This window comes from Pocillopora verrucosa, chromosome 3 (genome assembly GCF_036669915.1).
Source record: "Pocillopora verrucosa isolate sample1 chromosome 3, ASM3666991v2, whole genome shotgun sequence".
Lineage (NCBI taxonomy): Eukaryota > Metazoa > Cnidaria > Anthozoa > Scleractinia > Pocilloporidae > Pocillopora > Pocillopora verrucosa.
This window is the reverse complement of record NC_089314.1, coordinates 1,591,615-1,605,957: the sequence shown is the minus strand read 5'-3', so window position 1 is coordinate 1,605,957 and position 14,343 is coordinate 1,591,615. Positions and strand designations below refer to the sequence as shown.

Genomic DNA, 14,343 nt, shown 5'->3' with positions numbered 1-14,343 from the left:
CGTGATTGGTTATCACCAGCCCAATTTGAGCACCAATAGGACAGTGTACGCGTCATGCTTGTAATTAGACAGTGTATATATTAGGACAGTTAAAGGGACAGTTAACACGTCATGCCTATGTAAATGGACAGAACGCGTCATGAGCGCGCGCTGTTGTCTCGCATTTCGCCGAGTTAAATGTTGATATTTTTATGAAAATGTATACCCGACGTTTAGTTTCTTTCTCAAATTCTGTCATAGTTTTGATTAATTGGTAACAGGACTTCTTGTTGTCCAATTCTGTCTGTAATCATACTCGTGATTAATAAACCGGATTTTGTTAATTACTCGTATGATTGGAATTGGACTCCACTCGGTCCTATTACCATTATTAATCGTTGAGTCAAAGAAGAACGTTCTGTTTTTCTCGCATGCTGCTCGAGGGGAAAATGTTATAAAAAAGTATAGTTGTCAGGAGTGGGATTCGAACCCACGCCTCCATTCGGAGACCAGAACACTCATCCCAGCGAGTTCTGGGAAGGGAATACCCCTTGAGTCTGGCGCCTTTGACCGCTCGGCCATCCTGACTACTTACAATTAAGGTTTGTTTTTTTTAAAGAAATCGCAACAAGTGCATAAAAGAAAACGGGCTTTGTTTTGTGAACAGCAGCACGGGCTCATGTCGATGAAAGCTGGCTTAACGTATCAGAGGGATGTAAGTGAACAAAAACCCATCTTAACAGAAATATGATGCAAAAGCTACTGGCTAAGAGAAACCATATGAGTCTCATTTTACCTCCATGAAAAGGAAAAGTTAAAATCGATTAAAAAAACGCAACAGCATAAAGAACGAAAAAAAAAGGAAAAAAATTTACAGAAGCAGAAACATAATGGGAAATAAACAACGACAACTAACACACTCTCACAAACAAAAATACACGGGGCTGAACCTTTTACCACGTCCGAAACCAGCTATTACCGAAATTTCCCTCTTGATCCTTGGAAGACGGAGGTTGGAGACGTGCTAGTTATGCATACTTCGAGTAAACTGTGCGATGATTGGCTGAGGAGTGGAAACGCGCCACAGTGAGAAATGAAGAAGAAACAACACGTTGTTATGAATAACCTGTCCTTTTAACATCGCGTACATTGTGGTAAACAGTGCAATAAGTTTGGTTTCTGCCGTTTTCAAATTTTGCTTCCAACTCATTTTTACCGTTGGTCAGCGCAAAATAGTTGAAATTGACGCTGATGCTGTTTTAATTTTTTCTTGCTAGCTTGCAGCCCGATTTCTTGAATATCAGCTGAGCAGAGTTTAAATTTAGTAATGGCTTCAAGGTTCAAAAAGGTAGCACTTAATTCTTTAGACCAAGTTGTATGTCCAAGTGCTATAGCGTCTTTCAATTTTTAAGTACTCTGCATCTGAGCGTTGAAATGTTGATTTTTAGGGTGTAAATCAAGTCAAACTCTTGAATAAGATCACCACAGGATTCTCCAAGAATGAAGGTGGTTCAGAGGAAACAGCGGATAAACAGGAGAAAACCAACATGACCAGTTCCCTCAAAAGTGTAAGTTTAAAACCCTTAACATATAAACAGACTCATCAGTTACCCATTGTAGACATTGTATAATACCATCAACCAGATTTTTGTGCTTATCCCAGGAATTATCATTTGAGTTTCAAAAAATGACGGTCAATTTTTTAAAAGAAAATCTTAAGCAATGGGTAATTTTGAGCTATCTTAAGCATGGCTGAAAGGTTTTTAAGGGCCATGAACACATGAACATTTGTATGTATGAATTACAGTGTAGATAGTGAACTTTATGGAAAGAGTTAGTAGTCCGCATAGATCAAAATAGAAATAGCCTTTTCGACATAATATCCTCTGTGAAAAATTTGTACCTTGTCTATGAAATTGTGATGAGATGAATAATATTTTATGAAAAATAAGTAGATGAATGAATTTATAAACAGATAATCTAGCAGTGGCACAACAACGGCTGGTTCATTATGTGTGTGTAGACAACAAATTCTTGTTGGTTTTCATGGAAAAGAGGGGGGTGGGGTTGGAGAATGCTTAACAAAGTATCCTTTGCCTTATGCTGGGTTTAGGAAGCAAACCTGACTTGCAGAAGTTATGTGTCAGTACTCTTTAAATACCTCTGAACATTGTGCCATTGGTGTCCCCTCCCCAGAAAGTTGTTATTTAATGAGCATGATCTAGGAAGTGGTGATGATGGTGGTGCAGCATAGTTGCACGTTGAATTACATAGGTTGCTTGGACATGGTAAGGCCCTTACTTATATTTTCATGCCATTCTGCTAGTCATGTTTATCCTTGTGGTTATTCTTTAAGACTGTTGACAGGGTGATGCTCCGCCTGAAGGTTACCTCTATTTTGAAAGATGTTTCTGGAAAGGACAAGGAAGAAGAGAAAAGGTTAAGCCCTATTTTGTGCTCTGCCTGATCAACTGAAAGTCTGTCAATATTACTTTGATCCAAAGTATGAATACACCCTACTGTAAATTATAAAACTTATTTACCCTTGATACCTTAACAGCAGTAGACAAGTTCTCCACACTATATTCTATACACTTTTAACAATCAAAAGCTTCTTGACTTCCCAATCATTTCCTTTGTCCTCATGGTATTTATGTTTGATGCAGGAGTGATACTGTTTTGAGAAGTTAGATGCTTATCACTATTAAGCTTTAGTAGTTAGGAGTTTTTTTCTAGGTTTTACTAATTAGAAATAACCAATTATTGTAAGGTGTTTGCATATATGTGTACTGTCTTGCATTTTTTCTTTTAAGAGGGTAAAAGTTCCACACTATTCATGCTGCTGAATATTGAATTGCCTCTTTTATTGCCTGTTTTATGCTACTTTCAGTAGATGTTTTTAAAATGCAATGCCACTGAATGACATAAATCCTGGCAAATAGGTGCTTTTTGTTAACTGATGGACTTGTCCCTTTTCACATATAGAGATAACTTAAAATCTTTTAAGACCTGGTGACTGTTATCATGTAATGTCAATCCTGTTCAATTTCTTTGATTTCAATGCAGTGAGAAAGAATTCCATGCGGTTTTCCATGCAGTACAGAATGAGGTAATGTTGAAATAAAAACAATTAAAAATTAAAAATATATGGTAACAAAAGTACCTTTTGGGAAGTGTCAACAGGATTTTCAAGGCTTTCACTGAACAAAAATTGAAACACCAGACAGTGCTCTTTAGTTTTACAGTCCTTTTTGAGTTTGATGGAGAGAGATTTTGTTTTATTACACATGTTTGGATCTGGAATTTGAGCCTTTGTCTTATTTTCATACTTCTGAAAATATATGTCAGGGTTTGTACAGGTCCTGAGAAACCTGGAAAGTCCTGGAATTTTATATTGACATTGGAAAGTCGTAGACTACAGACTACAGGCCCTGGTAATTCCTGTAAATCTGCTTAACTCAAGCAATAAAAGTTTTCAGAATTTATGTTATGAGGAAATTATTGTAGACCATAAGGAGAATTGATTTAGAAATCTTTGTAATGAAAGAGTTTAAGGTGAAAATTTGGAGTCTTAGAAAAGTACTGGAAAAGTCCTCGAAAGTTATTTTCTGAAAAGGGGTACTAACCCTGATACATGCATTGACACTCCACCAACACTTCTTATAGGTGGGTCCAATAAATATAGGCTCATTGCCCCTTGACACACAGCCATAGTTTAGCCTGTGAGAGCAGGCTATTATAGGTGCTACAGCAAACTCTGCCATCAGAGTTAGGCTGCAGAGATGGTAAGTTATCTACCACAACCCTCATTGGCAACCAGTATGGAATTAAACTTGTCTCTGAAAGCTTTGCTCCTCATGTCCTTACACTTTAATTGATGAAATCTTCCTGAGGGATGCAGTAATTGCCAAAGATATAACTGAACTAGTGGTGCTCCAGCCACAGAGTTACATTTTTTGTCTTTGTGCTACAATATGTAATAAAATTTTTGCCCAAGTAAGTCTACATCTTCTGGTTAGCATGTTTCTTTCACCTCTTAGAAAGAAGAACTTCTGATGTCAAAAGAGAATGAGGAGGAAAACATGTGGGATATTGTGGATTTGGATGATGAGGCAATTGAGGAATATGCTTCTAACGAGCTATTGGGGCAGTTTTTGTCCAACACAGTGTTCAGAACTGGAATTCTCTGTGTCATTTTATTCAACAGTATACTGATTGCTGTTGAGACAGACCAGGAACTTGTGAGTATAACACAACCCTTAAGCACACGATCCTGGTCTACTTAGTAGACCTTCTCTCTGTGTACTGTCAGTATTTTCATGAAGAATTGAAGTATAAAAGAATGATATAAGAAAAGGTAAAGATGAAGTCTGCACTTGAGCTAAGTGATCTGTCCAGCCAGAGCTATGTTGTAAAAAAACCCTGTTTCTGTAGCATGAATCAATTAGGAATATTACTGCTACCCCCTGGATGGGATACCAGTCCAATGTTAGCCCCACCCTGCCACCCTCCTTAGAATTTCATTTTCAGACAGTTCTCTTTGGTACCCATTTATACTCCTGGGTAGTAGACATTGTGATAGGAAAGTGCTCTGCCCAAGAACACAGCGAAACATCCTGGTCAGCACCCAAACCTGAACCTCTCCACCAGTCCAGCCCACTACCTGAAGGCCACCAGTCTCTCACAGGGAATGATGTAAAGAAACAGGAAAATAATCGGCTAATAGTTTAATGTTCAAATTTTTTCCAATTTCCTGATACTTCAACAGGAGGAGAAGTACAGTCATTTGTTCTCAGTGTTAGATCAATGCCTGATGACAATCTTTGTGTGTGAGATTCTTGTCAAATGGTACCATGGATTTTTTATGTTCTGGAAGAGGGGATGGAATGTTCTTGATTTCTTCATTGTGGTGGCTCTCCTTCTTGGACCTTGTGAGTTTATTGTTGATATGAAGTTTTTAATATTCACTTGCAATTTATTGTTTTTCCACCTTCTGGTATTTTTATTCAAATTAAATACACGTAGTTGAGTAAATGGAGGGAGAAGGGGACAGGATCTCACCACAAAACATGTTAAAAATGACTGCATCAGGTGTAATTTTTTAGTTTAGACAATACCAGAGGTTCATTTGTACAAAGTAGGTTGTCCAGTTGAAAATACCTCCTTCTAAAAAAACAAATTCTCCAAATTTCCAATGCAATCTTTGAAACAGTGGACAAAAAGCCAGCCATAAAAGTGCCACCACTAATATCCATCCAGTATCTTTTCAAGCTATCAACCTCTTCACACCTCATATGAGCGCTTCTTATGCCTTGAACTCACTTGTGATCAAGTCTTTTTCCATCCCTGATAACCTGACCAGAAGAGGAACTTAGCTAGTTTCTTGTAGGCTGCAGTACATAACTGTTTTCATCACTGTTTTTTTATTACCACTGAGGCATTTTTATGGTATTGTTAGTGCTTAGCACAGGATCAGGAAGTAGAGGTGTATTGAGAATTCTCCGAGTGTTGAGAGCCTTCCGCAGTCTTAGAAGGTAGAAAACTGATTATAATGAAAAACCAGTCTAACAACAGTAGAGAACTCTCAGGTGGTATTGTATTATCTTTTCCTCGTCGTATTGAGCTGACAAAATTAAACCTACATGTTTACCAGTTAGTGATAGGTCATGTTTCTTTTTTTTTTTCTATTTTTAAATTAGAGGCGTAGTAAGTCAAGGTAGTCAGTGGTTCATGGTTCCAACTGTCTTTCTAGGGGCAAAGAGGGAAAGGGTAGAGACTGTGGTGAGGGCCCGGCAAGCCATTTAGTATGATAAGCAAAGTTCCCTTCACACTTGGCAAACTGTTATGTATGATGGAAATAATGCCACGGCCGCACAAACAGGCTACCTTACTTCTCAAAAGCAGTAGATAGTTGGGTGTGTTTATGACTTAAGTTGACTAAATTTGTCTTGTTTTAATTTGATTATAGCATCACTTCCTTGCCTGGGTTACAGATTGTTGTGCAGACAATATTACAGTCAGTTCCCGGTGAGGTCATTTTTTCCTTTTTTTTTTTCTAGCTCTTATGCCTTGTGTTACCGTGACAAGCTGGACCTATACAGAGTCAGAGTATTTACTATAGGCGGGTTAGGCTGTATGCATGACAACTAGTAACATTTGAATTTTATAAGTGAGTGTATAGGATAAACAAACAGTTCAGTGTGGAAAGAAACCGGCGTTTCGTCGTTATTTTTATTACGCCTACCTGGACACTGGAGCCACCCTCTCGACTAATCAAACTGCGTGCAACAGTATGATGAATCGGTTACTAGCGTTTTTCTGCTGTTCCAGCACTTTACTTCTCGTTCACTCGGTCTTTACGTTTTTCATGTATTGCTTGTGATGTTTTCCTTCGCAATGATTCGCCATTGTAACTGCTTTTGTCTCAGATAAGCGGCACTCGATCGAAATGTGATCCAAGCCACCTAGCTAGCTAGTAGTGTTACAACCCTATGCTGTAATTTTGGGAAAGCAATGTGGGAAAATTATCAGAGACCCCGAGATCGTGTGCTAAGCATAAAAAGTGCGACACGGCCGCTTGTTTATCGGTCGCCATACACAATACTGTCTTAGTTAATCTGGAGAACCCTTTGTAGATAACACATACACTGTAGCCCAATAGCATGATCTCTTCTCTTCACAGACATGGCGAATATAGTATTGTTGCTCGTGATTATCATGCTGGTGTTTTCAGTGATTGGCGTCACGTTGTTCAGAGACATTGTTCCCATGTATTTTGGAAATCTCTCGAGCTGTATCCTTTCACTATTGTTTTTTTTATAAAGTGATCTTTAAAAGAAACGATATGCCACCAGGGAAATCAAGGGAAATCAAGGGAAATCAAGGGAAATGACATTTCAAATCTAATTAAAAAAACAGGCATCTGTACGATTAGTCTGCTTAATAACTATGCTATACTCCGGTCATATGAGTGTCTGTGAGTAGAAAGCATGGGTTTCCGCTTGCGCGCTTTGCGCGCAGGAACTCAGTTATGATTTCAAACTTCAGAGCGTCATTTCTCCGATCATATGAGTCGCGTTTACTTAACTTCTTTCAGCAATGTTTTATCTCTTTGTTTGTCTGACTCAAGATGGCTGGATGGAGATTTTCAAAGCGTTTCAGGTAATTAGACGATAAACTTATTGATGATGCACAACATATTGAACTGCTTAAACGCTACGCAGCTCAAATGAAAGGCAGTACTGTGGTATATGTGTTATTATCCAGGGCTACTTTTTTGACATGTTTATTTCTGGAAGAGGGAGGAACTTGTCAGAGAGGAAGGTCTTGTTACAGTTTTTACTATATTGTGTTTTATGTGTCTTGCAGGATGTTGGAGAGACGTACTACATTGGTGGAGGACTCTTTCTCCTTGTATTCATAGCGATTGGTGCGTTCGTTTTCGCCAACCTTGTTGTGGCTGTCGTGGTAACAAATCTGGTTAGTGATAAACTCTGACGGTAAAATACTTAAACGAAAGATTTGGTGTAAACAGCTGTATTCCGCAACGAATCTCACTGCTTAAACCAATCCTTTAAAACCCTAACGAGATAGTTTGTTGTTATCAACTGAGTTCATGATGTAACTTGGCCACTGAAAAGAGTTTCTACTGAAAGCTGCCGTTTCGAGCGTTATCCCTTCGTCATCTCTCTGACGCAGGGCTGCCGCTCGAAACGTTAGCTCTAGAAAGTCTTTACGGGGGCTAATTTACAATACCAATACAATTGACAAAACCTCTACCGACTGTGTTTCAAGCATTGCGATGCCATATGTGAGTTGTGTGTTCACTGTCACCTTCATTTACTCACTCAAAAAGGAATTTGCTATGGTGGATGTGAAGACCGAAGGAAAAGATCGCGGAGAAAAAGATGACCTCAAAGCCAAACTTGACGGAGATGGTAAGTTGTGTCCAGGCGCGCAAAAAAGCTTTTTAATCATTAAGTTCCCGATCTGACTGATTGCAGCCTTGTAAAATGTTTAAGAAAACTTGAAATGAAATAAACAATTTTAAGCGGCAGAAGGATGAGGATGAAAGAACTAACTACGGGGCACTATATTGATTACTTGAGACTAAATCGGATTCTCGAGGCTCTGGAGAAATGACTGTACAGTGCGGAAATCATCGCTCTGGTAGCTCAAGAATTTCCAGTGTCTTATCATTTTGTTCTTACATCAGCCTCATACTGGACGCTGACAGAACTGTAAAGACTTATGAAATCGGTCGAATTTGTGTAGCCTGCGTAGCTTGCGGTTTTGGGGCGCTCGATCGCTTGAAATAGGCCGCGGATGGAGCCGAGAAAACGGGGAGTGGAGCATCAAAAAGAAACTAGTGTATCCCGTCTTAAACCCTTCGCGGCTTCGCCTTTCCTTCTCTCGGTTTCCCCGCACAAAGCTTCAAAGCACTCACAAAACCGGCAGGTCTAAGGTTAGTATTTGCAATTTTCAGACACCACTCTGAAGACTGTGGGAGTTGAAGAAGTTCCAAGTTTTGTGTACTTGAAACAAATGCCGTTTCAGTTACCGGTAAGATTTGACTTATTGAAAGGAAAGTTTTTTGCGTGTAAAAGGTATTACACTAGATAGACAAATAATTTAATTTACTGAAAAGTTCGTCAAACGGCACAACGGCACATTATATCTTTGATTTGGCTAACCTTTGCTTTAACCTTTAAGAAAGATCCAACAGAAAATTAAATAGTCTGAGTAATGTCTCCCTTTCAAATCAAATGCAAATGTTTCTCATTGATGCAAGATTTGCCACGTGGCGAAAGCAAGTTATTCCAACTTAATTAGTGAATTATTTTGCAGTGAAGAGAGGTGTTACAACAATTAACTGTTAACATTGAACTCCTTCTGAACAACATGAGTGGTTACTTTTTTATTAGTACTTAAAAAACTTGCAAGAAACCAAGTTTTGTCGTTGTTATCCTGGCACGCTTTTGTTAATCTCTGCATGTGGCCTCGATTGCCGCTGCTCTCAGAATGGACTTAATTTCTTAACTGGGGCAGCAGCGTTGTCGAGCCGAGAGTGCATTATACCAGGCCCGACTTGAGCCTCTCTCTCGGGTCTTGCTTTCGTTTGAATGCATGGACGAGCGGCGATGCCTTATCTGGACACCGGCTGGTGTTGGGAAATTTCAATGATATTTATATTTATAATTTCTTTTTTTTTCTGTCCCGAGGTTAAATGTTTGGTCGCTTTCTTAAAGTAGACTTGTATCTCTCTCGTGTCTTGCTTTCGTTTACATGCATGGGTGAGCGACGACGTCATTTCCCGGGAGAGCGGCTGGTGTTGGGAAATTTCAATTATATCTAGATTTATAGCTTCTTTCTTTTTGTCCTGAGGTTAAATATTTGGTCGCTTTCTTTAAATAGATCTTTTATTACATAGGACTTGACAAAAATTCCTTCCGAGAAACTAGAAAATTATTTCCTCATTCTGAGCGCGATCGAAGAAAATCTGGGAGAATCGAAAAGAATCAAGGCAGAGATCAATGAGGTGAGAAAGTAGGATGAATAGTTTCCAATGGAGATGTCATGTCTCGAGTGAAGGTAAATTGATCTGTGGTCGTGAAGTGCAGTGACTGGTACTTGTCATACCAGAGGTAACCAGGCGGATGTTTGTACCTCTTAGTCCTTCCTTTGTTTTCCGTACTTTCCCTATGACGTTGGCTCCAGGGGTTCGTAATCAAATCAAACAATATCGCCAACTGAGTTGATATTTTCTGGCATTTCTTTACCTTCCTTCATGAATATCTACATTGCTACAGAATCATTTATTATGCTGCTATGGTAGGAGAATTCTTTTTTAGACACTCACGGTGGGGAAAGGATACATGTTATTTGCTATAGAGGGTAATTTGACGGCTGTTTTGTTTGTTTTTACTCAGTGATCATGCTTTCTCTTTTCTCAGATAATTGGTGAAGTGTCGGAGCTACAAGAGAAGGCGAAGAAGGAAGGGATTTTGAAGAACGACAACGAACCCGATGATACGAAAACCAGGAGCGACGATAATTTTGAGGTATGGAATTTGCATCTTTGAGTTTTGGATTTTGTAGGAACACTGTTTAAATATCAGAGGGAAATCATTAGATTACTTTTTAGAGAAAAGAAGAGAATCTTGGCTCTTTTTTATTGGGGTGATCGTATCCATTATTTAAGATGAGTTTAAATTCCTCCCCGAGCAAACTGATATCTGTTCATATTGTTCAAGCTAAGCTGAGACTATTCTTGAAGGATTTGGAAGAACGCCATCAGTCTGTTAAATGTAAACAATACTTTGACTATTTTGTGTAATGAAAAATGATCAGTACAACAATATTGTAATTTGACCTTATTACTTCGTGCGATGTTTCTCAGTCTATTTTTGTCACGTGATCTTTTTTTTTTTTTTTTAACCAAAGATGCGCTTGGGAGAGTATTCTATGCATTATTTTCAAAGTTCTATCATACATGTAGTGTCCAATGTGGTGGCCTGGTGTCTACCATTCTGCACTGAGAGGTGTGAGTTCGAGCTCCTTGTGTTGTGATCTGGGGAGAGAAAATTTACTCTAGTAGTACCTCTCTCCATCCAAGAGTATGAATAGGTGCCAGCAAACTGTTATGGAAGCCAAAGGAATACTTGAGGGGGGGGAGGGGGAATTGATAACCTGCCATGGATTACTATGTCATTTGGAAGAAAAAGCAATAATATTAATCTAAATCACTCAACCCTTTACAGTGATTGACACTGTTCGCATGTCCTCAGCCCACACAGATAACTGGTGGCGATTTGATGTCGAACCTGATGGAGATGGAGCACGGTAAACTATTTGACTCGCGCAAGGAGACATTGGGGTCCATGCTGCGAGAGGGCGCTAGACTGGTGAGCACAGTCACACAAAAGAAAAATTCAACTGATGAACGGAGAAGGCCTTCCATTCCGGCTACTTTTTTCAATAAAGGGTGAACACTTGAAGTCTTTAAAAACCTTGTCGAAGATTGTATGTTAAAGTAAGACTCGAGTATACGCAGAGCTATGATCTCATTGTCAAGCTTTCATTGTGACCTCCTTGACTTCATTTTCAGTTTGATCATCTGTTATATCAATTGAGAATGAGAGTCGAACAGTTTTTCTTGGGAATTTTAAGGGTTGCTTCGTCTCGGAGATTTATCAAATTTCAATAAACTTACACATTAGCCTTAGAACTGTTACATACCTGTCTTCCTGATGGCTGATTAACTCAATTTAACCAAACCACATCGTCTGTACGGAATAGATCAGACCGATACCGACAAGTTAAGTATTAATTAAATCGAAGGCAGATTTACCAGTGATTATCGAACTGTATGGACCCGTCAGGCTCATATTGGTCAAGACACCCGTGGAATCCCTTCACAGGACATGAACTGAACACTTCAGTTTCGTATGCGTCCCAACCGGACTGTTTTCCAGTCGATAACCAGTGTTCGGCGTGTTTATAAACTTCCTGACCGTAGCGATGTCTTACATAAAGCCCTGGATTGTAAGGAGCGTTTAACCAGTTTCCGCTAAAGAGGACCTTCGTGGGGAGGTGCTCATTGACGAGGATCTCTCTTGGGTTCATCCGATGCTGGCCGTACATCTGAATGGACCATCCATCAGCTAGTAGCTCAATCTTACCACCAGCTTCAATTCCTTCTACACAGCACCATGGCTCCTCTGAAAAGGAATATAAAGCTAAAAGCATGGCCTAAGTTATAGAACCTTTTTCAAATTTGGCGGCTGAACACCAAAACCATTCAAATTTTAAACTGCACAGGAAATGTATTCAAGTACCTAATGAGCAGACATTTCTTGGAGTCAGCAGTGCATGTGTCGTTAAGCTAATTGCTTTTCTTCCGAAAAAAGGTTAAATAAAAATTTGTATAACAAAAGAGAGAAATATTCATGGCTGCTTGTGGGTATATGCCTCCGTTCCCTCTTGAAATATGCGGCAGATTAATTTTATTTTATCATACTATCAGTCATTTCTTTGCATGTTATGCTATGCTTTGAGTATTGGGAAATGACAGGGGCTAGTAGGTCCTTTTGTCATCGATAGATTCTCGAATCAACTCGCTTTGATTGTGAGTACCCAAAAGAAGATTAACAGGTTTGATATTGAAACTGAACATAAGGTAAATGCTGTCTCCTACTTACTTATTTCATGGACCACATATCGCTGACTAGTGAACGCGTCTTTTATCTTGACTATCTTTGGAAAATCTGCAGTGAGAAATGCAATATCGGCATCTCTTTCCCAAGGCAACACCTTGTTGAGTTTAACAGCTCCTAATAATGTTCCTTCTTGCAGCTCGCAAGTTATATTATTTCTTTCGCATTGCTCCATCACAAATTTGATTGCATCTGCTAAATTCTCCAAACAGCATGGTGGAACGACAAATCCTGACTTCAAGGGACATTTTTCTTCTTCACGATGCTTTACACCCCTTCTACAACCAAACCATCGAGTTTTGCCATCGGCTTCGACTATCTTTTTAATGCTGTGTTTCTTTGCAAAATTTACGAGATCTTCGTCAAGTACCGGAGAAGGCTGCCGATGGAACATGACATCCGGGCAACTGATGACCGAGGTCCCAGAGTGACCAAGTCCCGGATGTGAGTTGAAATATCGATCTTTTACTCTCAGGAACAGTTCTTGGAAAATACCATTATTTCCGCGCAAATGAAATTTAAATTCTTTCAACACGGATGTTTTTGCCATAAATGGGCCAGATATGTAATCGCAAACTAAACATTCACTAAATGAACGATAATAACCGGATTTGTAAGTCAAGGTGTAATTTTTAAGCTGCGTTTGAAGGCAGCCGTTTGACCAGTGACCCGTAAAGTTTCTCCAACTGCCACCCGCAAAGAACGTATTTTTATGAGTCGAGAGAACTCTTAGAAGCCTTTCAAGATTGATATCGTTTGTAAAACGTGTCAAACTGGATGCGATCAAGATATATTGAGTTTTTATTCCAGTTATAATGTGTTGAAGTAACTCTCCTTTGCTAAACGTGTAGTTTCTGAGAGAGTGGATGTAAATTTTGGTGTGTAAATCAAAGATTATTTTGCTCCTTAGCGTTTCGATTTCATGTTGATTCCAACTTTTTCCTAGAATAAAATGAGTTCGGATTCCTTTATGTAAACGGTACACGCTTTCAAGGAACATAATAAACCTGCCAGTACGACTTGTAGGGGTGAAATCCTCTATTTGGTCACCAGTTTCTGTCGTTAAAACAACTTCATCAAAAATTAATGTCACAAGTTCATTTACGTCCTGTTTGACAGAACATTCTTCAGTTTGAAAACCTTTTCTGTAAAACGGATAGCCATAAGTTGATCCTTTATAAACTTCGGGACATACAATTTGCGATTCTTTCACCTGATTATCACCGGACCGTCTTCGCCCATCTTTAGAGTCCACACTAGCACTCGTAATAAACTCGATTTCTCGAAGAAGCTGTCGTAGGTTGTCGTAATGACCGTCGATTACTTTCGCCATGGCAATGTCGCGATCTACAGACATTCTAACATAAGTCAAATCTTTGGTGAGTCTTCGAAGACGCTGAATTATTTTCTGTTGCGCCATGCATAGCGGTTTGTTTTGAACTTTTCTCAACAAAGCGATCTGCGTTTCGTTTCGCAAAATAGCTCGTGATGTGTGATAAATGTTGATGATCAAGTATATTATAACCAACAGTATAAGGATTGTCTTCAATTTCCGCTGGATTGCCGACATTCCAAATTACTTCTGCACAGCTTGTCTTGCCGCTGCCGCCGAGGTCTGTCTATCCTCTAAAACTCGCCATAATTTGAAGGCAGCATTTCACCTACGACCCAAGCATCGGCAAGTGATTGCTGATCGCCGTAATGAGCGATCTAAAACAGACCACTCACTCTTTCAAGGGGACCCTTTTTATTATGCTTAAGCTCAATTTTTGCTTACCTTACCATAACGATGTGGTTCATACAAAACAAGCCTGAAGATTTCAACAAAATTGTGTCGCCGTGCGGATTTCCATAGTCTGTTTAAGCAACCAGTCAGGTTTTTTCATGTACCGTGGAAATTAACGTGGGGGGAGTGGGAGCTAAGGTTGTTATAAAACTGGCATGCGCAGATGTACACAAGTCTCATAAGAATAAAAGACGTCAACAGAATTGATGTTTTTAAAGTTGGAATTTAACTTTGAGAAGCACCTCGTCCGGCTGTTTCTTTCTTTCTTTTTTTTTTTTTGAGGGGCGGGTTGAAATTGGGACTGGGAGTGTTGGTTTTATGTGTGGGGAAAAAACAAGAGAACCCGGGGAAAAAACTTCAGAG

At 39.3% G+C, this 14,343-nt stretch overlaps 2 protein-coding genes and 1 non-coding gene across 5 annotated transcripts; 1 reads left to right on the top strand and 2 right to left on the bottom strand.

The window, feature by feature from the left end:
• Positions 1 to 448: 448 nt before the first annotated feature.
• Trnal-caa (transfer RNA leucine (anticodon CAA)) lies at positions 449 to 567 on the bottom strand. Its single transcript has 2 exons — positions 530 to 567; positions 449 to 494 (listed from the first exon to the last, which is right to left on the bottom strand). It is a non-coding gene; the product is annotated as a tRNA-Leu (tRNA).
• A 513-nt stretch (positions 568 to 1,080) lies between these two features.
• Positions 1,081 to 10,988, top strand: LOC131770565 (cation channel sperm-associated protein 4-like). Of its 3 annotated transcripts, XM_059086284.2 has the most exons (17): positions 1,081 to 1,133; positions 1,257 to 1,327; positions 1,428 to 1,547; positions 2,336 to 2,418; positions 3,046 to 3,088; positions 4,020 to 4,220; positions 4,748 to 4,910; positions 5,438 to 5,513; positions 5,948 to 6,006; positions 6,662 to 6,772; positions 7,076 to 7,140; positions 7,348 to 7,458; positions 7,835 to 7,916; positions 8,465 to 8,541; positions 9,410 to 9,517; positions 9,933 to 10,040; positions 10,767 to 10,988. In XM_059086284.2, exons 2-17 carry the CDS (start codon positions 1,307 to 1,309, stop codon positions 10,965 to 10,967), a joined length of 1,629 nt encoding a protein of 542 aa, XP_058942267.2. In that variant the 5' UTR covers positions 1,081 to 1,133; positions 1,257 to 1,306; the 3' UTR covers positions 10,968 to 10,988. The 3 variants fall into 3 exon arrangements, with proteins under 3 accessions (XP_058942267.2, XP_066020091.1, XP_066020092.1); XM_066163994.1 differs by lacking the exon at positions 9,410 to 9,517; XM_066163995.1 differs by lacking the exons at positions 1,081 to 1,133; positions 1,257 to 1,327; positions 1,428 to 1,547 and having other exon boundaries at positions 2,393 to 2,482.
• On the bottom strand, positions 10,174 to 14,053 carry LOC131770544 (uncharacterized). The gene is made up of 3 exons (XM_059086262.2): positions 12,180 to 14,053; positions 11,218 to 11,699; positions 10,174 to 10,549 (listed from the first exon to the last, which is right to left on the bottom strand). The coding sequence occupies exons 1-2, from the start codon at positions 13,762 to 13,764 to the stop codon at positions 11,326 to 11,328; spliced, it is 1,959 nt and encodes a 652-aa protein (XP_058942245.2). The 5' UTR covers positions 13,765 to 14,053; the 3' UTR covers positions 10,174 to 10,549; positions 11,218 to 11,325.
• Between the last annotated feature and the right edge of the window lie 290 nt (positions 14,054 to 14,343).